The sequence below is a fragment of the Halichondria panicea genome, chromosome 1, assembly GCF_963675165.1.
Source record: "Halichondria panicea chromosome 1, odHalPani1.1, whole genome shotgun sequence".
In the NCBI taxonomy this organism is placed as follows: Eukaryota; Metazoa; Porifera; class Demospongiae; order Suberitida; family Halichondriidae; genus Halichondria; species Halichondria panicea.
In genome coordinates this window covers 3,004,178-3,031,605 of record NC_087377.1, presented here as the reverse complement: position 1 = coordinate 3,031,605, position 27,428 = coordinate 3,004,178, and the positions used below count along the sequence as shown (strand labels likewise).

General features: G+C 39.9%; 1 protein-coding gene across 1 annotated transcript; it reads left to right on the top strand.

Moving 5' to 3' along the window:
- The first annotated feature begins 107 nt into the window (after window positions 1-107).
- On the top strand, window positions 108-27,388 carry LOC135349247 (uncharacterized). The gene is made up of 19 exons (XM_064547789.1): window positions 108-238; window positions 4,972-5,244; window positions 5,319-5,387; window positions 6,927-7,749; window positions 8,196-8,241; window positions 8,391-8,454; window positions 12,536-12,655; window positions 12,701-13,420; window positions 13,476-15,416; window positions 15,474-17,573; window positions 17,644-17,880; window positions 18,021-18,665; window positions 22,452-24,850; window positions 25,012-25,252; window positions 25,345-25,469; window positions 25,762-25,917; window positions 26,225-26,276; window positions 26,431-26,543; window positions 26,893-27,388. The coding sequence occupies exons 1-19, from the start codon at window positions 184-186 to the stop codon at window positions 27,076-27,078; spliced, it is 10,365 nt and encodes a 3,454-aa protein (XP_064403859.1). The 5' UTR covers window positions 108-183; the 3' UTR covers window positions 27,079-27,388.
- The last annotated feature ends 40 nt before the right edge of the window (window positions 27,389-27,428 follow it).

The window sequence follows — 27,428 nt, the reverse complement described above, 5'->3', positions numbered from 1 at the left end:
GCAATTAACTGCATAAGAATTCGAGGGGTGTGTTGTGGTTAAATTTAACTTCCGTTCCTGACATCGAGCCAATCCCGATCTGCATAGTCTGCGCATAAGCACATAACCTCGAAAGATCTGCCACCGCTACTGTACTCAGTATACTGTAGCCTCTTCAGGGTGGTCTGGGTCCACAAGACTATCATGGCTACTGGTGGTGGACACGGTGTCGACAGTGGAGAGGCATCTCCACTAGATGGTGAGTCGGGCAAGCTATAAATACTGCAGTGCAATACCTAATTTGAGTTTGGTTATTTTGGAGGTTGAAAAATTGTATTGAATGTCGCATAATTTTATAGAGAGTAGCATGTAGCTCTGATCAGTGCTTAAAAACGTGTATTTTCTATTGGGCCGGCTATAGAGTGTGGCTAAATTTGCCCCCATTTAGGACACGACATTAAAAATAATTGTCAACGCAAACTGTCGCTACTTTTAGAGGTCAACAATTATTTGTTTGGAGGTGGAGGCTTGATTAGAGGTCTTCGGGTAAACATACTGTCGGAGGAGGTCCGGCAGGCGCTGTGCACAGCTAAAGCAATTAGCCTCTAATTGTACTTGTACTAGCAATAACAACACAATGTGGGCGGGTAATTAGTCAAAGGCTAATTGCTAGAGCTGCACCGCGCCTGTCGTACCTCCTCTGGGTTGAGAGGAATGCCATGGTCAATTAAAACATGACGTGGCCTTATGTTTTACGGCATGCAAAACTGACTCGCGCTCCTGGGTTTACACACCACCAATACCACCAATAGCTTGATCCTTTTTATAATCGCAATAAAATCGGTTGAGCCTCAGACGAACTAGCTTGAGAGAATTAAGAGATATATATGGGTCATTCCATATAAATTCAACGAAATTTAAAACGTGACGTCTTTAGAATTGCACGAAACTTGGTGTATGTATGAGAGGAATGGTATGATAACATCTTAGAAAAAATGTTGGGTTTTGTAAAAAATATGGCTTCTGAGATTGAGTTGATTAAAAAATGAAGAAATTCTCAACTTTTAGGAAGTGGCTGCTGTTAGTTAAACTGTAACTGTGAGTGTCTAACCATTAACATTGAAGACTAAAATTGTATAGCATCTTGTTGCCTAGGAAATTCTACATCTTTTGAACTCTTTTGAAGCTATGTTTTAGTTCATATCACGAGATATGTTGTAGGATGTAGTGTTACTTGGGCAATAATTTATTTGTTGTTTGAGAAAATATAAACAGTCCTTAAAAAATGTTTTTGAGAAGTCTGAGTTCAAAGAACACTAATGTATTGAGTGAAGCCATACAACATGCCAAATGATGCGGAATTTCTTTGGCAACAAGATGATAGAAGATTAAGATGATAAGATATGATATTAAGATCTTAGAAAGGGTGCTGGCCCACCTACGCCCACACGCTGTTGCTAGGGAAAACTAACTATGAAACTGCTGCCAGTAGAGACATGGGTCCTTCACTATACTTAAAAGCACTATCCTACTAGTGCCTACCTCAAGAATCAAGAAGAAATATCACCCAGAAGAGGTACAGCAAGCCATTTTTTGTGAATAGCTAAAAATGGTTCTGCCTAGAAAACCACTAGTGCTAGGGACTTGGTTTTTATGTCATTATATGCTGTTTGAAATGCTTTTCTGAACGTTTTTTCCTGTGTTGTTCAATTTATAGACTTTTTTGCTGTGACACACCCAGTTTAGAAAAATCTAGACCATAATTATATGGAGCAAAACTCTCTGTAATTTTGTTAACATGACATCATGGGTTAACTATGCTAAATATAGGCCCTATATCCTGCACGTGGAACTCTATAGATCGAACGTTTTAAACGCTTACCCTCTACGGTAATGGCTAAATAGCTCGCTTAAATGAAAGCCACGCCCCCAAATGATATTGTGCGTTCGTACGTGAGGATAGGCGCTAGTACGGTAGTACAATGTACATGTGAGCGCAGCCACAACTAATGAGATAACGCACACGCAGTGATTGCAGTGATTGTGAACATTGCGTGTGTGCAATTATTGCAGCCATACTATCTGCATTCTTGTGGTAAATTTGTTACTATGGGCGAGCACCTGAATTTCTCAATCTCAGAAGCCATGTTGTTAATTTACAAACCCAACATTGCAGCTATATGCGTTTTAAATTTCGTTGAATTGATATGGCGTTTTTTCCATGCTTTCTGCAGCTATATAGGAGGTTTATATATCAGTTATAGTAAGCGACATTCCAAACAGCAACAAGAGCGCTGTCAAGATCCTAGAATTAACATGCAAGAATGTTCATTCAGTAAAGTAACCCTATATCCTCCTCTGCTCTTGATTATTATGCCTCGAGGTATATAGCCGCACGGGAGATACGATAAAGCTGACTGTCTGTGTATGTGTGTGTTCCAGCTGCTCAACGGTTGCAATGCGACGAAAACTAACAGATTCTATATAGCCACGGTCTCGATTCGTGTAAACTAAAGCTTCCTTCTCGAGTTATGTCTAGTTTAATTGACTCACAGTGAAGGCTTCTTCATCAGTATAGTAAGCCAACTTATGAATTAACCTTGAACTAAAGCGCTATAGCTATTGCTAAGCCAGAAAAGAGCTACAAAGCTGCATGCACGTATATACACTGCCAGCATACAGCCTTGTGAACTAACCTCATTGGAAATCCACCCCTTTTTTCATTATTCATTGACAGGAAACGTGCAATAACCTCTGTCCTCTGGCTTCTATCCTTGAATATCATCGAGCCATCATATAGACTTTTCTATAAAAAACTGTGTGATTCAGACAGTGTCAGCATAACATTATAAGTATATCTGAAGTTCTATACCGTATAGTGGATAATTTTCGTAGGGGTAAAAAATTGGAAAACGGTGATTTTCGTGAGTATAAATCTCGTTGTCTGCACTGCATTCAATAAGCCACACCTACGTTAAAATATCGTGGAGGTCAGTGACCACGAAAATAACGGATTTTTACCCTACGAAAATTATTCGCTATAATTATTAATTACTCTAATAACTTTTTGAGCGAAAGCAAAACATAACAAGAGGAATTTATCACAGCGCAGCTTGCAACACTCGTTATATAGAGGTTATGCACGGGGCGTGGTTTCAAGCAAAAATGTTAGCAACTGTTCCGTCGTGAGTGGCAACAACATTTTTTTACACAGAAGTTATTATGTATACTCGGGGCTTGTATCCATATAGTAATCACTTTGCTGAAGAGCACCCAGCAACATAACATAATTATGCTCTCCAACAAAGTGATCAAGTTTACAGATCCAAGCCTGCTATACTGTTAATTAATGCTATACTGCTGAGTCCACTCTCTGAGGGTCATCGAAGCTATTGTATGTGTACACCTTTTCATTGGACCAGGAGTATTATATCAAGAGGAGTATCCAACTCTCACGCACATTCCATTTTCTACATCTATAGGACTGAATCCGACTAACACTTGTAGTTGCTAGCCAAAATTAAATGTAGGCTGGAGGTACAAACCACACGTGTGTATGCTGATATCATTTTTAACTAATTAACCACTACACCTACGCACCCACTTAAGATGTGGTCTGATAGTGACGTGGTATGACATACTCCTACCGTAACCTGGTTTACACTACAACTGCTACGGTAACAGTTGGACACTCTCTTAATGTACTCCTGATTGGACCCATGATGCATGCTAACATATTTTATTAACATGCATGCAGCACCTCTAGTTTATAAGCAACTCTAGTCTAAAATAACAGATCTGTAGCTGCACAGCAACTCAATCCGTTGATCAATTGTGCCAGTTTACTATCACTTGTGTGTACCGTAGTTAACTGTCGAACTACCCATCCCCTACTTTTGCCTGAAAGTCCTGTGGAGGCCTAATTGCAATCGTATAGAAGCGCCCACTATTGCGCATACATATAATTGGGTCAAAGGTCAACACGATGCAAGATTTTCACTGTGTGGAGCTATTAAATAGCTTGTAGCTCATAAACGTGCATAACACAAGACTTTAAAAGTTACTAGGACTAGCTATAAATTATAGATCTAGTTATAGAACAGACGTTACAAGATGAGACTGTTTCCTCTGAACACCAGAACACAAGCATGGTATACCGGCTTCCAGCTCAGGCCCCTTTCTCTCTTGTGGCAGAGTATCTTCTGTGATCTGTAACTGCATGTACAGAAGATGAGTTGTGTAGTTTTCACAGAAAGTACCAGCACAACTCTTAATTGGATGGGCGCTTGCACGGTTTAGTAGCCACATACCGTATAGCGCGAAATTTTCGAGGCACTTATATTTCGTGGATTGGCCTCTAAAACTCATTTCGTTGCACAATGTTCGCGGAATGACTGCTAACCGGAAGCCACGCCTTAAATCTTTGCACGTTATAGCAGGTAGTTTAACAATTTTCGTGGACTTATTTTCGTGTAGAATTCTAACCCATGAAATCCGCGAAAATTAAGCCCCTCGAAAATTTCGCGCTATACGGTAATCAAATATTTGCCCACCCCCTTGTTTAGCCTAAATGAGAGCTGTGCAGTATTGGATCTTTATACTTTACACCAGGTATTTGCTTGCTATTATGATCCAATCCTACACCATTATAGCCTAAATGGAGCCATCAAAACAGGTGGGCGGTTCGACGGCTAACTATACGGTATATATATAGATCTATAGCTTTTTAATTTATTCACAGGACTGAAGTATTGTTCTCTTTATAGTAAATTCTTTGGCCTACTCAACATGGGGGATGGGGGTAACATGGGGGAAAGTACAGTGTAACAAATAAAACACATTCCAAGAAATCGTGTATGAGGGCATGAATTTTGTTAGTGGATCGAATCATTACAAGATATTGTTGCACAGCATGCACACACATACACACCCACACGCACACACACATACACACCCACACGCATACACACATACACACCCACACGCACACAGACATGTGTGATGACCTGTCACCACTGTATGATCAACTCTGTCCTGCTCGTACTACGTGGTTCAATATTGGATTGAAGCTGAACATCAATAGTGACGACTTGAGTGCGATAAACGTATTAAACAGCAAACCCCCTGACATCTGTCTCCGTGAAATGCTGACTGAACGTCTGCACTCTGGTGGTCCCCTCTCATGGAGGGATGTGTGTGACTGTCTCCGATCTTCAACCGTGAAACGTAATGATGTGGCGGAGAAGATTGAGGAGTGGAGAATAGGTACCCAAATAATTATAACATAATTATTATTGATTAATTCAGCAAATGATCACTTTTTTTTTGCTCTTCAATAGGAATGATGAGCAAAAAGCAGTCTATAACTACTCAATTTCCATATCCTTTATCAGAAACTGGCCTAATTGGTAAGTATTGATTTTCGTAACCAGTTAAGTCATTACATGTGTATAGTTATGTGTAGCTTTGGCATCTCTACCGAGGCATCAGCACCCACGGTGCTTTCATTAATTTGAGATTCGTCATCTTTATTAAGCTTTTGAACATCTGTTATACCGTATAGCACAACATTTTCGAGTGGCTTTAATTTTCGCTGATTTCGTGGGTTAGCAATCTTACATGAAAATTAAGTCCACGAAAATTGTTCTATGATATACCACACCATAAGAGGAGGATATGCACCCATATTATATCCTCCGTTATTCCAAGGTGGAGTCGAGGGGTATGTAACCATGGTAGCAGAGGATATATAAGGTGCATATTCTCCGAGTATATAGGTGTGGCACATCTGACTTATACCATGTGACCGCAGCTCTATAAAAGGACCTCCCCCTAGCAAAAATTCAATCCACGACGCAGACTGCAAAAAGAACAAGACTATGCCGGATTTTCCAGCCGTCAAAAAGCTAGTATAAAAGTTAGCCTCGAGACCAGCCGTTCGTTATCTGAAAGAACGCCTGGTCAAGTTCCAATGTACAACTTGTCTAGCTGAGTCAGCGTTTTACAGCATCATAATGATATTTATAGGTTAATACACCTTGTGCGGGCAATTATCGGTCCAAGAAATACCTGGACCAATTAGACAAGTTGTACAGTAGAACTTGACCCAGACGTTCTTTCAAATAACGAACGGCTGGTATTGAGGCTATATAAAAGTAGCCTCGAATCTAGGCCGATTAAAATACAGTCTATTGCATGTGTAAATTATTCATAGGCGTGGTCCATACACGCCCATGTACTATCTACTTATGTATGTGAAGCTTTATAGCCTATAGTTATAGCTAGCTGTGGCCCTCTATGGTGTTGTCGAGAAGGCTTGCACACTATAGTCTGAAACCAGAGAGGCTATCATCTACCCTATGATGATTGGATGGTCGTGATGTTGAACTTGGTTTTTACAAATGAGAGCTTCTTCTGGCTTCAGACTAGTGCATGTCCAAGCCTTCTCGACAACATCATAGAGGGCCACAGCTAGCTAGAAAGCCTTCTCGACAACACAATAGAGAGCATATAAGCCACATGCAGCTTCACAGGAGACAAGTATTAATACGGAAAGAAACTAGTAAAGAAACTAGTTTACGGTATAACTTTACAAAGGTTTACTATGCACTTATCACCCATAGAGAGGCTAGTAGTAGGCATCATGTAGCACCCGCAGTGCTTTCATTATTCTATAGGCCCTTATATGCATGAACAAATATCATAGCACACGTTCATATATATACACGATAAAGGCTTTCTGCATGCATGTGCATGTGTAGTTTCCATGCTGTTTTGATTCATTGACACAAAAATCAAGATAATTATAACGGTTCGAACATTCGTGAAAATTATATATACGTGCATGCATATAATTATAAGCTTCAAGAGTGGTACAATCCTAGTGAAAGCCTACTGGTTTTAACAATTCTACTAAATGATTATTGACTGTTTTTTATTCTTTATAGAATTTACCGCTCATCAAACACAATATGAAGCTTCACCTGGGCCCAACTTTATCTGTCCATATTGTCAGAAATGCACGCTTGAGCAGTACTTGTCAAAAAATTCCTGCCCCAAAGCAACTGGTGAAACCCTCTTTCCATACCTCAACACACCTGCACTCTCTGATGAAGATCGATCAATACTAGAGGCCACTCTCAGAAAGGATACTCAGAAAATGATTGAGCTCTTTGCTTCAACCGACACTAGTATTGCAAAAAATCTCAGGGAAGATGTAGCGGTGGTCAAAAATTTTGTTTTGGATATGATTTCATCTTTGGATGAGAAACACATCGCAAAACTGGAATTAGCTGATACAATTCCTTCTATTTTTGTTGCCCTTAGGCCGTACAAGTCTTTCTTGAACTACAAAATTGTCAATAGTATTGTATTGGAATTTGGCTCCGAAAATGACAAAATGATCATGAAGGATTATGTAATTGCATTTGACAACTTTTGTAAAAGAAGTGCTTTTGAGATTCCCCGCAACACTTTTCCCAGCTTACCTAAATCGAGGAACGGTACAGACATTTTGACAGTGAAACTAACTTCAAGTAGATACTCTTCCCTTGGTGATGTTATCTCAGCAAAAGATACCATTGCTTCTATCTTTGACGTGAATGTATGGACATTTCACTTATGTAGTATAGAGGATGGATGCTTGTGTCTAAGGTTCCTTTTTTCTGCAAAGGCTTTTGCTAAGTTATTTCCACCCACGGTTTCACAACTAGCTTCTCTCTGTGAGGCAGGAATCAGTATTTTTCAAGATGCACCTACAACTGTTGAGAGGTACACTATGACTGATACCATATAGCGGGAAATTTTCGCAGGTGCAACATTTTTGCTATTTGGCTCCAAGAGCCCTCAGCAAAAATGTTTGTGAGTTCTAATATTCGCGGTTCAATGTCAGGAAACCACACCCATCAATAGCTTTGCATGTAAAATACCGGTGCATGGGAGTTTATCCCGGCTTTAATTTTCGTGTTATACTGCTCTATACCCTCGAAAAACGCGAAATTTTACACCTCACGAAAATTTCTCGCTGTACGGTAGTAATGCATGCATGCATGTATTGCTATACGATGTTTCATGTGTGGCATTTACGTACTTCTAAAATAAAATCACCACGTACATGTAACGACAACAACCTATGCATGCAAGGGTAAGATTATACAAAGTCTCAAGTTTTTGAAAATGAGCCAGTGTACTGTGTAACTGTGTGGCTTCTGTTTCAGAACTGAGATAAAACCCTCAACTGTTCCTGAAGATACAATGAGGATTGTACGTTGCTCCTGCATGCATTTCATATGTACACACATGCATGCATGCACAGTATAAGGAGGAAGGCTATGAGCAAGCTAGTATTCAATGCAGAAACTAGAGACAAATTATTTTGAGTGGCATGATAATTATCACCATAATCCGTACAGGTTGATGACAGGAGAAAAGGAAAACAGCTAGAAGCAGAGGGACATCTGAACAGCCAAAAAGCGAGTAAGTTCAGAGATATATCTTCTGAAAAGGAAGACTTTGAATCAGTGATAGGTGACAGTGTTCTGACCATTCAAGGTTTAGTGCAGATGTATGGAGGTTAGTCTCAGCGTTTATCACACACATGCATGCATGTGTACACGTGTATATACTCTACCAAGATTACGCCCACGTCCGAAATTGAGTTAAAGTTCCTTCATAGGCTAATTGCCTCGAGAACAGGAAGTGAAGCATTTGTCATGCAGACAGTTATAAGTGCACTCATAAGTCATGGGCGTAAACTACATGTTTTCGAAGATTAAGCTCATCCCACCTGTATGCATGTAACTGCTTTGTAGCATGCAATTAGGATGGTCGTAATCTCGGTAGAGTACTGTATAGGTATAGTGCAGGTGTTCAACAACAATCATCAGACCAAGACTTGACAAAAATATAATCGTATATACGCGTGGTTAAAATAGTCTGGATTACGGACTAAATTACGTAATAACTAACAGGTCATAATCAGTCATACTTTAACCTTGAAATGATATGTTCAACAATAGGTCTCTCTGTATAGCACACGATGTACATACATGTGTTGGCCATTTATACCTGCCGAATGATTCTCCTTAATTACTGAACCAAGGCAAGAGACGAATATCCCAGTTAAAGGGAGCTTTCACTCGATCCCCCCCCATACACTGTGCGGGGGAGCGCGCCAAAACACGAGGGAAAAATTACTCTTTACGTCGATTTTAGCAACTTTGTACTCTCTTTGTGACATTTATGATGGACACACGCGTTTTATGTCTCAATATCGAGTCAACACATTTAATTATAAGGCAGCGTATAGGGCCATGAGGGTGCTTGTCATTCTGAGACTCCAGGCTTCTTTGCTGTGCTCCTAGTCCACAGTGCATATATATAATGTACCACCAAAACTCAAAATAATTACATGTTTCAGCAAGTCCACATGATAATCTTGTAAAAAAAATCGCTCAGTATAATGTATTATATGCACAGTTCTAAGTCCACTAGCTAGAGTAACACAACATCCAGAGCTTCCATTGATGAGCATCACAAATATCAGTCGAATCTCTGCTTTATATCATCTTCGTCGTTCTACTCGTGGAGTCTTGCAATTAAGTGTAGTAGCTGAAATCTAATGCCATAGATCTATGTTAATGCTGAAGTATTGAAATGAAAATCATTAATAATCTTTCAGCCTGCCAATAGATATATAGTGGCTAGCTAGCTAGAGGGTACAAAACATAATATAGTGCTTTTGTGAACTCCGGATTACGGGAGTTGGCACATATGCAGTCAATTAATCTTCTGCATCGTTATGTGTTCCAATGTACAGTTGTGCCATTGAACATTATACAGGCCAACTAAAAAATTGCACCAAAGGTCAAAGTACTTTGGAGTATTCCTGTATTTAGCCTCACTCCCTCTTGCAGACACACCCCTTATTCCTGTGTTCATGTAATGCGCTAGCCTCGGTCCCAGGCCGATATTTTTTTAATAGAACGAAGTTGAAAAATACGGCCTGGTATTGACTGTATCTGGGCGTGGCAGGAACCGGAAACTAAAGCAGAGATTCTTCACATTTCGTTTCCTGCTTTTTTTCTGTAATACTAAAGGTGTACGTAGAGGCATTTTACTCCCCGTAAAAGTTACAGTAATGTAGCTCCGTGTCATGTTCTCAATTTATAGCTAGCTAGCTATGGCATGCAACGCGTTGTCTTGTTTGAAGCAAGATGGCCTCACTCTCATGGCAGAACAGGCCCAGGCTCTCAAGCTCCTGTTTGAGGGAAGGGACGTGTTTATCTGGTTCCCAACGGGGTATGGCAAGTCTCTCTGCTATATCAGTTGCTACCCTTTTTAATGGACTACAAGCTAGGTAGGACCAAAGCTCCTCCTGTTGACAAAAGTGTTGTTCTTGTTAATTGTCTCTCCCCTTGTATCTCTCATCATGAGACTCATGATTGACCAGGTCAGGAGTCTAAACAATAGAGGTGTTTCTGCTGCCATCCTCAGTAGCAATAAAGGAATCGACAAAGATTTGGTTGCCACTGCCAAAGAAGTGTCTTCTGGGAAGTATTTCCTGCTGTATACTGCCCCAGAGGCTGTTGTTGAAGACCACTGTTGGATGATTCATTTTTTGTTGTACAGAGTCAATTTATTAAAAACCACGCCCAGATCACGCCCAAATACAATCAATACCAGGCCTAGTAGGCGACCTAGCGTTCAATTGGAGACGGATCGGCCTGGGGTCGAGGCTAGTAATGCGCATGCACGCTCATCCCCATATGTGAGAGAATATCTAGATCCTGGTAGCAGCTTGAAGGCATTGTAAGCCACAAAACACTACAATGATCGGACTAGAAAAACATTTGCGATGTGAAAAATTGATAGGATTTGCCGGGGGAACCACCAAAAAGCGTGGAAACAAGAAGCATAACTCCAATCCGTTACAACGTCATGTACACAAGTCTCAGTTATGAGATAGACGATTATAATTATACACTTTCTTCTCATTATATTAGATGCTATTTTCTGTGCTTAAATTCTCTCTTAATGTTCTTACAAGACTATGCATTTGACAATACTTTTTAAGTGAAAGCAAAACATGGCGAGAGATTAGCATAGCGTAGCTTGCACCACTCGTATCTCAGAGCTAGAATGAGTTCACACCAAATATTCAGATCTATATACATGGGAAGTACATGGGAAAAGTGCCTCAGACCAGGTATATATTATGGGACTTATAGTACACCTGCAACTTACTAGTAATAACTGTTGTCAAGTAATTGCATTGTAGTCAAGCCTTGAGGGCAAGGTTTACGTATGTGCACTAGTATCTAGACAGGTGTCCAATCACATAGTACCCTGGCTAAGCTTGGGATGCTAAATCAATGCCTTTGGGCTTCTAAATCCCACTGAAAACCTCCAAACAGTCTCAACTTTATCTCCAATACCGTGGCAGTGGTGAGCTTTCCTCTTTTCTTTGCAGTGGCCATTAATGGTAGAGGTATTGAGCACGTTATTATAAAATTATTGCTGAGCAAATTAGAGTCAAAAATATTTTACTGTTAGCCATTTTGTCCGGGTTTTGGACTAAAGGGGTCTGTGAGGTTCTACTATAGTCAAACTTTTCTGAGGCTACTATTTGGGAGCGGCTTCTGATCAAGTAATAGGATATACTACATTTAAGAGAAGGAAATGCACCCATATATCCTCCGCTCCGCCTCGGAGTAACCACGGTAGCGGAGGATATATGGGGTGAATATCCTCCGAGTAGATGTGGCATATCTGACTTATACCACGTGACAGCAGCACTATAAGAGGACCTCCCAGTGGCGTAGCCAGGATGGGAAGGGCTCAAATCGGTTGAGCATGCAGAGCAGGCGCTGAATAACATGACATTTTACCTAAAAAAGGTCATCACTTTTCCTCAGCAGTCAGCATTAGATGGCCCTGCCCATATCCATTGAATAACATCGTTCTCTAATAACTATGCATGCATGCAGTACAGTGCAGAATAGATCGAAAGATTACAGTGATTTAAGCTAAGTTGGAGCACAAAAGGGGGGAGGCTCTAGCCTTGTTAGCCCCCCTCTACCTACACCACTGCCTCCCCCTAGCAACAATTCAATCCATGATGCAGACTGCAAAAAGAACAAGACTATGCCGGATTTTGTAGCCATCAAAGAGCTAGTTGAGCAACACGTCAACTCCTATATATACAGATGCTCAAGAGCTTTCTTGGTCCAAGCGTTGACCATTCGACGTCCCTTACTGGAGTTGCAAGATTTCTTGGATAAAATGTATCTTAACCGTGCCATGGAAGCTTAGCCATCTTGTTGGAGAGCAGCTTCCGTGTTTCTGCCGTTGCTTTGAGTTTTAGAACCGTCAAGCATGGCTTTGCTTACTTTCTTGAACAAATGAAAAAACAACTTGAAAACTGTGCATGCCTGGGGCTGTATGCTATAATATCCTACAGCTGTTGACCAATGAGTGGTGACGTAAGTGTGGTATAAGTATATACTAGTATATACGGTACATGTAAGCTATGCATGTCATTTGTTAATTTATGCAGGTTCTGTGTCTAGTCTCGATAGCAGTGGGATGGGCAGTACATGTAGTGAAGCAGACAATGAGACAAGTGATGGAGAAGAGGCAGATATTGATACCACGGACATTGAATACACTTTTACAGGCAAGTAAATTAGATTATTCAGTATGATAGTTAATTTTATTTTAGGTCCTGGATCTGAAGTGGAAGTAACCTACAATCAAATTCTCAACACTTTTTGTGAAACTAAACTTGAACTACAAGAGGAAATGGACCTAGACGTGTCTCCATGCTCGCTCTGGAAAGCTCTTCACAATGGACAGCAATGTATGGCATTAGTATACAATGGCGAAGGTGATAAACTGAAATTCACCAAATACATTGAAGATGTGCAAAAAAATAAGCCCAATGTAATGCCAGCAAAATGCATTCATTTTGATACTAAACTCTATTCACACCCTGTTGTCCTGTTTGAAGTTCAGCAACCATTAAAAGAGTATTGCTTTTCATCTGAGGCCTTATCTGAAATACAACAGCTTTCATTGTTATTGAATGCTGCTATTAGTGTTCTTGGGTTCTCACCAAATATTACCCTTCAATTGACTACAGAATCTCTGTTTGTACAAAAATCTAGTACTAATGACACAAATGCAATGTTTTTACCTATATATGAGCAATCGTACTTCCATCAATTGGAACCCAAAATCAAACCTGAAGTACCTAGCTTGAATTGGCTCAACGACAGTCTTCTTTTGATGGTTCATCATAAACAGTGCAACAGCAATTCCAAACTACCTGAAAACCACATTCTCTTCAACATTTTCAAGCACAGGTGGTTCCCAGACGATAAACTAGGCTCCTCAAGTACTGTAACAGCAGATGTTGCCAAAGAACTAGAACACATACTAGGTAAGTAAGTAAATTATATTATATAAGTAAACAGCAATTATCTCATACGATTTAGAGTTGGAGAAAACCAGACTGGAAATGAAAGCTACTCTTGACCTAGCAGATTCCGAATATTTGGAGGTACCACATTTGCACATGCTTCTCATTGGGCACACGGGAGTTGGAAAGACGTCCATCAGAAAGCATCTTCAGAACATTCCCTTTAATGATAAGGAGAAAAGCACAATCATAATGGAGCAAGAGCTGCTATATCAAGAAACATTTGAAAGTACAATAGACTCCAAGAAAAGCGCCGTGGTATTTAAGAAGTACGACAGCGTTTATAAGAGCGACCCAGATAATATTTATCTCACTCTCTGGGACACAGGAGGGCAACCAATGTTTCAAGATCTTCTTCCTTGCTTCGCCAAATTTAGATCCATTTATGGTATTGTTGTTCGACTTTGTGATTTGTTGGATAATTCTAACGCTTCCATTAGACCTACCTGCCCACTTGAAATAGAGAGAGAGTCTCCTTACACATATACTGATTACCTGTATCGATGTCTTTCCTTCTTAGACTCTAATTCACTGGATGTGCATCTCAGCAACCTTCCAGATATATTAAAGAAGAGAGTATTCGAATTAGCTAGTGGAACGGTTTTTCCTAAAATAGCCTTTATCGGTACTTTCAAAGATCAGATTAAAATAGATGACAAGCAAGACTTGGATCAAATGCTTCTTCAGTTAAAACTCAATCTGAACTCTCTAAAAACGAACTTTCATGAAAAGATAATCTTGCCTTCAGCTTCTACACCCAGCTCTGTTATGTTCGAGATAGACAACACACAATCAGGAGCGAAGTATGATGATCCTGGAATGAAAATTTTGCGAGAGCAAATAATTTCCTGCACAAAAAGTGCCAAAGCAAAGATACCTAGGAAATGGGTTGCTTTCAAGATTGATCTAGAACGAGAATCACGTTTACAACAGCCTTGCACAGGAATTGTGACATTTGAAAAAGCTAGTGAAATAGCTAAAAAGTGTAAAACAGACCTTAGAGCAGCTCTCTGCTATTTTCATGAACTTGGTATCTTCATATGGTATCACGACAAGAAAAGGCTCCAAGAATATGTTTTTGTTGAGCCTAAGAACCTACTTTCCATTCTTGGAACTATTCTTGATCCCCAAGTGTATAAGGATCATCCTAAGCAATGGAAGAGTCTTCAAACACGGGGTATTCTGAATGTCCAAGTTGGTAAAAAGCTTCTAGAGGATAGTAAGACTGGTCTCCCGCTATCATGGATTCTAAACTTCTTTGATGAACACCATTTAGCAATGCATATGCCTTTACTGGAAAGCTACTTTATTCCGTCTATGCTCCAAGTGCTTCCCATTTGTCCTAATCATCAGCATGTATTTCATACAAGAATTTCAGCCTGTTCTGTACTACCTAATCATCAGCATGTATTTGGTACGAGAATTTCAGCCTGTTCTGTATTACCAGCCGAGTTACAAGTGGCACCACTGTTTTTGGTTCCAATTTCTAAGTTTATACCACCAGGTTTTTTCCCAAGACTAATGACCGTACTTTCTGGAATCAAAAAAGGCATAATAATATGGAAACTGTCACCCAATTTTATAAATTGTAAGAACATGGTGTCGTTTGAAATTAATAACCAGTTTCGGCTTGTATTTACTGAGTTTATTGACTGTGTTCGAGCTCACTTTGATGGACTTACTGATGACAATATTCCTCAGCCTGACTTATGTCTTCAAATTGTATCCACTCTGAATGTGCAGCTGCAAAGAGTTATCAATGCGAAATCGATGCGCTTAACATTTGTGTGTTCTTGCTCCGAGCATTCATGTAGCATCCACTTTCTCAAATATTTGCCATTTGCAACTGATAACCATATACCATGTGGTGAACATACTGGCAAACAAATGGAGCTCACTGCTGTCCACAAAATATGGTTGACTGATGAACATCATCCAAAGATAGCTACTCTAGAAGGTAAGTATAATTATTTGGGTATTACTACACTGCCCAATATACTAATTCCTTTTGCAGATGCTGAGGCTAGATTTGGAGCTGCAATGGAAGGAAGCAAATTTGGTGTGCGATTCACAACAATCCTTTTTACTGGACTGCCAGAATCAGATGTCTATGCTTACAAGCGATTGATCATGGATAAAAATGTCACGCCTTTTGAGTCAATGCGTTCACTGGATTCCATTCAACCTGGACCGGCTAACTTTGAATTTAGTTGCTACACTGTCAGTGGTAAACATCTTATAACTCTACAAGATGACGATTTAGATATGGTGTTTGCTTGTAATGCTGCAGTACAGACTCCTAAAATTGACGAGTCAGATGAATATTCTATGCAACAAGGACCTAAAGAAGCACCAAGCAATGTGGATACGGAGCTTACTGCAATAGAAACTCCAAAAGGAGCTGAAAATGATAAGTCAGATAAAAGTGTTAAGCAAGAAGGACCCAAAGCATCAAGTGATTTGGAAATAGTGCTTGCTCGAGCTGAAAAGGACGAGTCAGACAAACATTCTATACAACAAAGACCCGAGGGAGCATCAAGTGAAAATCCTGAAAATAATCCAAGTAAGCAAGAAAAACCTATTCAATCTGTTGGTAAAGAAGTTCCAAGATCGATACCTGCTGGAAATTCCCCACAGCATCTCACTTCTATAATCTATGAGCCAATATCTAAGAATAGTATATTAAAATGTGTCTCTTCTAAGAAAATTATGCAACTAATGGTCAATCGTGATCGATCGCTTACAACAGATTTCGATAATTTGACTATTATTAATTGCGTATGCTGCTCTGATGTTTGGTTGTTGGATGTACTACCGATTTTCCTTCAAGGGATTGCCATAGGCATTAACTCTATTAGTATGAGCCAATATCTTGAAAAAGAACAGGACAGTTCAGTTTCTGGAGATAAAATACAAGTCACTAGCAAGCAACTATTAAAAGACATCAGTGTACTAGCAACAAAATTGCTGGTAGTTGGAAAGCACGCAGAAGTTGAGTCGATTGAATCTAATGAGAGAATGAGTGAGATTATTTTTAGGGATATTGGACAGGCAAAGTTCATTACAGATGAGGATGGAAAACAAGCAATATTTGAAGTTGGAATATCAAGGAGTGAAATAGAAAACATTGAGCAGCATCTAGTATCATCGTTGGCTTTGATTGAATTGAAGCAAGTCTCTCTATCCTGGCACATGCTTGGTCACGCTATCAAGAAAGTAATGCGACAATACAATCGGAAATTTATTAGCAAACAAGAAGTATTGATTATTGCCACCAAATTCAGACTATCTAACACTGATCTTGAACTTGCCTTACTTAACTTGCACATGAGTGGCTTGATTCTATATTATGGCAATGTCCTTCCAAATGTGATATTTAAAGATTCCATTGTATTGATCGAATTGATTGCCCAGATAAATCTTTATGCCATGCAGCATAATCAAGGAGCTATTATTCCCCTCACTGCATTTGAAGCTTGTGAAAAAATGTATGGAGGATTGTTCACATGTAAAGAAGCAATGTCCCTCTTCAAAGATTTGCATATATTAACTGAGCTGGAAACTTCGTTATTCTTGATGCCATGTTTACTGAGGGGAAAAGTCAGTGTTGAAACTCTCAGCTCTATTTTCAGTGCAAATGACACCAAAGTTGCTCCGCTTGTGATCCAGTGTTCATTATCCCGTGGCATTTTTGAGTACATAATGTGTTACTTGTGCTCACAGTGCAATAGTCACCCATGGCCATGGAAAATTAAGGCTCCTCAATTTCGAGTTTTCAAAAACTGCGTGCAGTTCATTTTACCTGGACTGAATGTTCTCATTACTTTGTATAGACAGGAAAATACTGAAATGACTGTTTATGTCACTTCAATGCAAGATTATGAGATTCTACCATCTATCAGAGCAGCAATTGTTAATGGTTTAAATAAAGCCGCGGAAGCATTTCACATTTCTAGCCAAGCTGTTCCTGTTGTGGGGTTTCATTGTACATGTGGTCAGGTTAACTACACACACATGATCGTTCCTAGCACAGAGGATCACTGGAGATGTTCTGCTACAAATGAAATACTTGCACTTCTTTCTGTTCAAGAAATCTGGTTTATTAATCGTAATGGTAAGTTACTTCAATATTAATAAAAAATATGATAATATTATTATGTTCCTATAATTATATTAATTAATAGGTGCTGACACACTTACCGTTCACAACGTGTTTGCTGTGCTCATCCCATGGTCAAATTCGTGGTACAAAGTAGGTATTTTCTTCAAATTGGAAAATGATGTGTTGGAAACAATAACAGTACAGTACCGCCAAGACACAGATGCAGCACTAATGGAGGTGATCAGAAAATGGTTCCACACACATCACAACCCTAGCTGGAAGGAGGTTCAACAAGTCTTCTTGTATTTGAAACAATCAGGTATAATTTCTTTAGAGGCTGTAAACGTTCAGCATAGAGGCCTTTTGCGATTGAAATCACACTATATTATAGCTATGTATACTATTCCAATCGTTTTTGTTAGGCTGTATATGTATACCACTGTTTTCTTTGATCCTCAGATACTTCCCTAATTGAACGTTACATGACTGAAGATGTCTTTAAAGAGTGTCTCCCAAGCCTTATACTCTTTGTTAGCATATCCACACTCCTTCCATACTTGCTAAAATATCGTCTGGTACATATGGCTGACGTCGATTCTGTACAATCATTGTATCTTGACAATTTAACTAAGATAACTAATCTTTTCAATCTAACAAAAAGAAATGGAGGTGAAAATGGTTTTGACCTACTCTACGATTGCTTGTTTAATACCAGTGAAGAGCACCGAGGACATGATGAAATTGTTCAAGAGCTTAAGAGATGTGCACCGTCCTCCTCAACCATTACAGGGCTTAATCCCATTGCAATGGACCCATCAATCTTGGAGTCCCCTGATGCTAAGTATGCTGTAGAGTCGGTGGATGCACTCATCAAGGAAATCTCTGACCACATTGGACAAGATTGGATGGTCCTAGCCAGAGGTCTTGGTTTTACAGAAACTGACATTCAATCGATTGAATATGCCGATAAACGAGATCTGAAAGAGCAGATTTGTCAGTTTTTCTATGAGTGGAAGCAAAGAAATGGACAAGACGCTACTCGAGATACACTCGTCACTGTCTTGTATGAGAGTGGATTAAATGAAGTCCTGAATGCTCAAACAAGTAGGCAACATTCTGTGTACTTATAATTATGCAGAAAATTCTCTCCTTGAATTTTCACATTTATTTGCCAAGCACCTTAGCGCGAGGCAACTATTATTAATATATAACTGCATCGTAACTCAGAAATCCCCTTTTTTGTATAATCGAGAGGGGCAATTGACGCATGCACAGACAGTGTATATACCCAGGCCGTCTTTCTCAATTGAGATCTAGAGCGGCAGTGATGCAACATGCCATATACTGAGCACTGGATTGCTTTGATCTGCCCACTCACTGGGCAACAAGCGATTATATATAGATATTCTCAGAGCAGTGCACTTCTATTAGTTTCACTCATATTTTTTTAGATACCTACAGAATGGATACTTTATGATACCATTCTTGAAAAGTCTATAGTATAGGCTATAGTATAGTCTATGAACATAGATAAATGCATTCAAAAATGCTTAACTGCAGTGTACAAATATCATGCATGTAACTTACGTTCTTTGGGGGAGAGGGAGTATGCCTATAGAGAAAATGTTCAGTTGGCTCTATTGAAGTGCCAAGTTAAGTACTCTTGGAAAAGTTCAAAGTAAACTCCTCAACTGATAATGATATTCATAATAATTTATCTGATTGTGGTTTTGTTGTTTGGCAATTCTCTGTTGCAAGTGCACTGCGCTAGCTTTTTGTTAGCTACAAGAGTCAGTTAAAGCCACAGCTATATAGCCATTATTTGTACAGCCAGTACCGTAATCGTTCTAATTATAGAACCAGCCTCCATTAGGACGCCTTCTTTTATACGCCTATAATTATGCTACCATATAAAATCATCATATTTACTGGTTAACATGCAGTTGCTTCAGAATCGTTGAAGATTACTCATCAAGCCATCAGATAAGTCCCATTTAGCTCCTCTCCTATAATGACTGTGTGTAATTCAATTCTGTCAACAATTGCAATCAACAATAATAACGTACCTCGTCACCTCTTCTAAGCGAAAGCAAAACAACGGCGAGAGCTATAGGCATTAGCATGTACAGCCCAGCTTGCACCACTCGTTGCATTATATCCCATTTGAGTGTATATTTAGCAGGGAACTATGAGCTATAGTACCGGTACTATAGATTGCTTTGGGGTATAAACTACAACATTGTACATTGTATTGTGATTTACAAGAAGATACACATGTAATAACATAAAAATTATTGTAGCTAGATGCTTTGTCTAGTAATATAATAACAGAACTAGAATGAAAGAGAGAAGCTCTAGTTTCTTTTTTTGGCTTTGTTCGAGAGTAGTAGGAGACGCTCGTTTTTTGGGCAGTGCTGTGCTTTTTTGCTGCAAGGCTGCATGGGGGAGGAGCTGGATGTATGGAAGTGCTAGGATTCTAGCTTTGGCTTCTTCCTAAAGTTCGTTTCGCTTTGTTCAAGAGTGGTATAGGAGCCGCTCGTTTGCTGGGCTTGTTAGCTGCAAATTATAGCTTAGGTGCCTTCCTTTCGCTTTGTGAGAGTAGTACGAGCCGCTTGTTTCTTGGGAAGTGTGCTGGGCTTGTTTGCTGCAAAACTGGGGGAGGAGCTGGATGTTTCCATTTTGTGGGTGGAGCTAGGACTATAATTTTGTCCATCAAACTGAGGTGGAGGAACAGGATTGACTTGAATAGAGACCACAGATTTAGTAGAGACACAGAGATGCCAACTTCAGATTAGTTTTCACAAAAATAATGATGCAGTTGCTAGGTTGGCTGTTTATATAGATTGACTGTTGCTAAGCTAGTGCATTTCTAGTAGCCAATATATAGGTTTTGGGATCTAAATCAGTTAGAACATGTGCATTCGGTATCTATGGTTATAGATACCTCATGCCCATGTTCTAACTATAACGTACATCCCTTGTGCATGAGTAATATAACATACATGCAGTAGCTGTCAGAATAAAGTTCCCGTATTACCGTTTGCATTGCACGTCACGTTGTCGTTTTTACGCAAACAGAACATTAATATATTTCTTGCATGTCAACTGGAATTGAACGCACATGTTATATTCATAATTATACGCGTTGTAATTACGATTTGCTGTACAATTTTAAAACGGGTGAAAGTGTTGCTGAGTCAGTAACAATTAACGGGACACAGAATCTGAGAACGAAGCAACTTCGCAGCTAACCTTGCCATTGTAATATCGTATGAAGATAGTTTATATTTAATATTACTATCATGGAATGCTCACTTCGATCACTTACTGCGTACTTTGTGATTCTTTCATTTTATCATTGTCAATATGCATGCGCACCGAAGCGAGGTATATATACGGTAGTGTGTTTGTATGTGTGTCTGTGTAGACTGCTACAGCTGCTCAAGGATTAATGAAGTGCAAGTAAGAGTTTCTATAGGCTTCTAATCATGTTTTCTTGGATTGTAATTCTTGGATTTGTAAAATAATGCTTCGGTCTCAAGTTATGCCTAGTTTTGCTTACTTGGAATGTCATTGCAGCCTTTTCAGAAGAGTGCATAGCAAAACATGTTCACCGAGTGCATGTTGCTACTCTATATACTTAGTAGTTAGCTCTGCACTAGAACGCTGGCTATTGGTAGCTGCAAGAGTGAGAAGACTAGAGAGCTGCAAGGCTCTGCTGATGCAGCCATTAAAATGTTGGCATCAATCGTTTTTACAACAATCATGGTTGATCATTATCCACTTTATGAGTTTCCCTGCTATTTAGCCTCGAGACAAGCCGTTTATGGTTGACGAGGCTACCTGCTAATTCTGGATTCTCCTGCATGCTGCAGCAAAAATTAATGTTCCATCATCATGATTATAAAAATTATAATGTGTGTATAATTATTATAAAAGCTATTTGTAGCTTTATGTTATGTATATAGCTGTAAAAGATCCATCTCTAGACTACCGTATAGCGTGTAATTTTCGTGGGGAAAAATATTCGTGGTTTTCGTGGTTGGGGGTCTGACCATGAATATTTTACCCACGAATGAAGCGACCTTGCCTACCTTTACCTACAATCCAAGCAGCAACCACGAAAATATTATCCACGAAATGTCTCAATACTGAACCACGAATATTTTGTCCCCCGAAAATTACCCGCTATACGGTATTAGGTTCTCATAATTCAGTAGCCTCCTTCGCAGCCTCTCCTTTTTCTTGGACGGTTCGTTCTTTCTTTCTTTGTTCCTCCAATTCTTATCTGTGTGACTAAGAACAGAAAAAGGAGAGGCTGCGAAGGAGGCTAACAATTCAGTTCAACAATCTTAATCATTCAACAACATTGCAATAACAATAACTCAACTCTAAAACACTGTCCTTTTTATACACTTTGAACACTTCCCGTTTGTCAGGTCCTAAACTGGTTTGACAGCATCTCACGCAGCAGGAGAGAGGGATTAACACCTTGCATGGGTGTACAATCATACATTATTGCACAACAATACCAAATAAGTAAATAATCAAGCTAAGGCAAGAATCCTTGCATGCCTAGCATAATACTACACACAAACAATAACCAACTAAGAAACGTACTATATATGTAGTCTTTCACAGTAGCTTTGGCACCTTCATGCACCATCACGCGGTGCTTTCATTGTCATAAATTGAATAGCACATGCTCATTCATCACTTTATATCATTGAATAATTTAAATGAAAGTTTTGAGAGGTCTTGATCTATAGTTTCAGCAGAAATTGGATCCACATGCAGATTTCAGCTCCCAAACCATTAATGTACAAAATGTGCCACAAATTTACCACTACATCAATAATTATGTATGACCGATTGTTTAATCCTTTACAGTCGATATTCAAAACCAAACCTACTTGAAGAAACTGGATGAGCTGATGGCCGACAAAAGTGGTACCATTGAGCTACACTATCTCAAGACGTACTTCATTGGTCCCTCGGGTCTTGGCAAAACGACCACTCGACAGCGGCTTGTTGGGTCCATTACTAACCTGTCTTTGCTGCCCGAAGATCAAAGGAAACGTTGCAGTACATTACTAGCCGAGTATGAACAAGTATTGGTCTTTGTGGACAAATCTGGAACAAAGCTTGAATTTAAAGCATCTTCAAGTCTAGAGGAAGAAACACAGTTTATCTTCTCTTACCTTATGTCCTGTGAACCTATTGAAGACAGCACTGTCAGCAATACTAGTCCACCTAAGGAACAGCCCACACGAGAAACCACTGACACAAAGAAGCAAACTCAACTCAAGATCGGTGAAGCTGCTATTGTACCCAAGGAAACGGTATCACCAATACCTGGACCAACACCAAATACTGTAGATGTTGGAAAGGTTGTCTCGAGACTCCGGAGTATTGTGAGTTCAGGAGAGTACAGTAAAGAGCTGCTGAACAAATTCCTTCTCAATCTGGTCGATATAGGTGGGCAGCCTGGATTCGTGGAGATGTTTCCATTTTTAAACAAAGGTCCAGGGATTTTCCTGGTATTCTTTCGACTGGACAAAGACTTCGACGACATGTGTCAAATCTCCTACGAACGAGGATATGACAAGATCACACCATACGATTCAACGTACACAAATAGAGAAACGCTCTCTCAAATCCTCTCAGCTATCAGCCATTATACCAAGATTGACTCGGATATTGACAGAGAGCTGTGTAGTAAACTGGGCAATCTAGGCTCTGCTAAGCCTGTTGCTACCCTCATAGGTACTTTCAAGGATAAACTGGCAATGCAAATTGAAGTCGATCTTCTGTACGAAAAATTTTTTGCCTCAACAAAAGCTGTCTGCAAGAGCGATAGTACCACTGCCAGCAAGAGCCTAAATGAACACGAACAAAAGAAAGCAATTCGGAACATTTTGACTCAACAGAAGAGTGATGAGCATGCTAACGTCAGTGCAGAAGATATGGCTACCATTGAGCAAATAGTCAGCCAACACCTAAACTCGGACACTTTCAAGAAAGATGTCGAAAACCGTTTAGAGCAAAAGTTGACAGAGAAAAACGAAGCCGTGACCAAGATTACCAGCGAGTTTGAGAACTTACTTTCTCAACCAAAAGACAAGAAGTTCATAGCAGTGGACAACTACGAAGGCACTGATTCTGATATGGAACCTCTTCGTGAGCATCTTCATGGCTTATTCAATAGCTATTTCAAAGATGCCAAGCTTCGAATTCGCCCACAACAGCTTTTGTTTGGAGCTGTACTGAGAAAAGAGTTTGACATTGTGTCTATGGAAGAATGCATTCGTATCGGTACCGAGGGGTTAAAGATGAGAGAGAAGGAGGTTCGATTCACCATTTGGTACCTGGATCGGTACGTTGGGTCTTTGATCTATCATCCAGAGATCAAGGACAGAGATGGTTGGTTTGGGAACTTTGTCATTTGCGATCCCCAAGTGGTATTCAACAGCCTCAGTGTTCTCGTTGTCAATCCGCTGCTGGAGCTCCATTCTGAAGACAGCCGTATTCAGTTCAAGGAAGCTGAGAGAAGAAATTGGATACTCAAGGGGCAATTCTCACTGAAAACAATCACTCGATGCCTTTCGGAGGAAAACCAGGGTGTGAAGAAAGACCAGTTGATCCCTGTTGAGAAGTTGCTCATACTACTCGAACATTCCCACCTTTTAGCCAAAATCACAACAGTGGAGGAAGGCCATACCACAGAAAAAGTCGAAACGATGTTTTTTATCCCTGCTATTCTCAAGTGTGCATCTCGCGAGGAACTAACGAAACCACCTCCCACTGGCATTGATACACCCCCTCCAATCAAGATCACATTTGACCCTCAATATGTTCCCGTTGGAATATTCTGTGCCATGATCAGTGAATTGGTCTCAAGGGGGAGTAAAGACAAAGGCATTGTGGGCATGACTTGGAAACTTGCCACTGATACTTCAGTAAAGAGAAACCTCGTCTCCTTTCACATTGACAACTCTGCCAAGCATTTTGTTACCCTGATTGCTCACGTCGATTGCTACGAGATACGGATTATTCGACAGAACAGGATACATACGATGCACGAGCTTTGTTCCTACGTCCTCTTAACCCTCCTGTTGGTGATGAAGGACATTAGTCCACTACTCTCTCCGATTATTGCCTTCGACTGCTACTGTGGCAAACATGAAGATGGTTCCAAGCTTTGCCTCCTCACACCTGGAGTTGATCCCTGCTTTAAATGCACCAGCAAAGTCTCACTGAGCCCTCACCAAGAATGCTGGTTTGCAGAAGTAAGTATACAAACTCATTCTCACATTGAACTATACGGGAATTATCAATAATTATTATAATTTATTTACTGGTATATTGACCTATTGTTTCTGTTTGCAGATGTAAGTGAACTGTTAGTGCGTTCATACAAATGACCCATATCATTTCTGTATGTTTACAGGAAGTCAGCGTGGGAGATGATGTGATCCTTTTTGCTCTGCCCTTTGCCTCTGATCGAGAGTTGAGGGGCAAGAGCCTCTCCTTCGAGTGGAGCAAGAGAAGACCCAGAATTAGAGGGACTGAAAATGAATTGGAATTCAAGGCCTCGTCAAATAGTCACTTCAAGGGCTTTATCAGTTGTAAGATCTCCAAGAACCAGAAGCATTTCTTCACCGTGTACCACTGCCTCAAAGAGAGTGTTGGTGAGAATAATGTCAGAGCATGTGTGCAGATTGTGTGTACATTGTTACGTGTGTACTGTACAATGTGTGATTATTTATTTGAATTGTTACAGAGGACACCTCCAGCTCTGAAACTGACCAGCCGCAGTTTGCAGATGTGAAGGAAGTGATCAAAGAGATACGCTCTGACTGGTACAGCCTGGCTATAGAACTGGACATTGACTATGCAACTAGGAAGGTGAGACCTTAACAATGACTACCTCCACCACCTTGAGTATATTCTCCCAGTGTAGTCCCTTCATTCTAATTATGTGTGCACTATTTAATTGACTGCTACTGTTATTTAATGGTTGAATAGTGAGCGTTTCAATTGTAAGCAATCTTAGAATGAGGTATCTCTAGCAATGCTGACTCTGCATATTTGTGGTCTTGTATGAAGTAACAACCTATTTAACAGGTTACTATAGCAACGTAATGTTGAGCTCTTACTAAGTATTTAATACTGTGTTTCACTGTGCGTACTGATACAGAGTCTTGAGAAGGACTATCGCTGGGTTGAGCCGTGCTTTGAGGCCATGCTGACACACTGGGTGAAGCGCTCCTCTCCTCCCCCCTCCTGGTCTGCCCTTGTTAGAGCACTAGAGTCTCCCGCCATTGCTCGTGGGGACATTGCAACAACCATTAAGGTTGGCAACTAAAATATACAAGTCTCTACAGATTCTGAACATGTTCTACCAATAATTATAAACATAGGTAGCTAATACCGTATTACTAGAATATTTTGATGGTGAAAAACCTCAGTTGCGAATGAGCCTAATCAGCAGAAAATTTGATCCTTTGCGATCTAACTATTGCGTTCTGGAAAGGATCGTGTGTATTTCCTAGTAATAATTTAGGTTTTGCGGATTTTATTGTTGCGAATTGATCAACCATCGCAAATGTTTGATGCTCGCCAAACAATCTAGTAGTACGATATTTGATTTCTCTTTACAGACAAAAGCTACCAGCGACATCTCTCCTGTTATTTATCATCTCACTCACGGTGGTAAGCCATTAATCTTGATTTAATTAACAGCAGTGAATAATTATGTAGCTGTACAATACAGAGTTTCCTTCAGTAATGTGTGTCTTAGTTAGTAGGCATTGCTTAGGAATAATGACAGTGTTATGTTGTTGTCTTGATTGTGTGTTCCTTCCAGAGGGACTGAGTGTGGATCATCATTTGAGGGTAGTGAGGACAGCTGCCTGGGAGGTGAGGGGGACATGGCGTCCTCTGGGAGAGCAGTTGGGTGTCAATGAGGGGACACTAGATGTGAGTGCTCTGCTGTGTGTGTACTGAACACTGTATAGCAGTAGATGACTGTGTACTAATAGCCCTGTGCTCATACAGTCAGGCATCATCCGTTAAGGAATGTGCCAGTAAGCAGTACTGCACGTTTTGTTAACTGCGCACTATTCACCTTATCGATAATTACATAACAAGGCCATATCCTGATGTGCAAACGCACTTATTTTTAGTAGGTTTGTTTCTTTAGTTGGGTGGGTGGCAATTGGTTGGTAACTAAATTCCTTTCAACAATTAACTTAACATGATTCATAATTTCATCCGATATACTGTAGAACTTGGATAGTGCCATTAATAATAATAATGTACACTGCAGGGAATAGCTGAGGAGAATGCCAGAAAACCCAACAGTGTCACCAAGTGTTTCACAGACATGCTCGTTGAGTGGTTGCAAGGCGGTCCACAACTGGAGGACTTGTTGACAGCTCTAGAGTCTCCCGTTATCAGTAGAGCTGACATTGCTGAAGACCTCAAGGGAAGATTGCAAGTGACTCTAGCCTGATAATATCCTCTAGCCATTATAAACTGTGACTACTGACATTTTATTTTGTTCTGTATAAATGTTTTTGTGGTGACTATACTACCACTCTACCCACTCGTACGGTAATTATACCTGATGTGAATTCTTTGTTAAGTCAATGTCTGTCGACACAATTGTTAGAATACATGGACACTTATATATAGTTGTATGGACACTTGTATGGAATGTTCTAGATTATGTTACGTTCTATTTAAGTGTAATTTCTAGTCTTACACGTGTTTTGTGCAATCTCTATCTTACCCAGTTGATTAAGCTTATTACTCTGCAACAACACTTCAATTGCGCATGCCAGATCTAGAGGGAATATAATT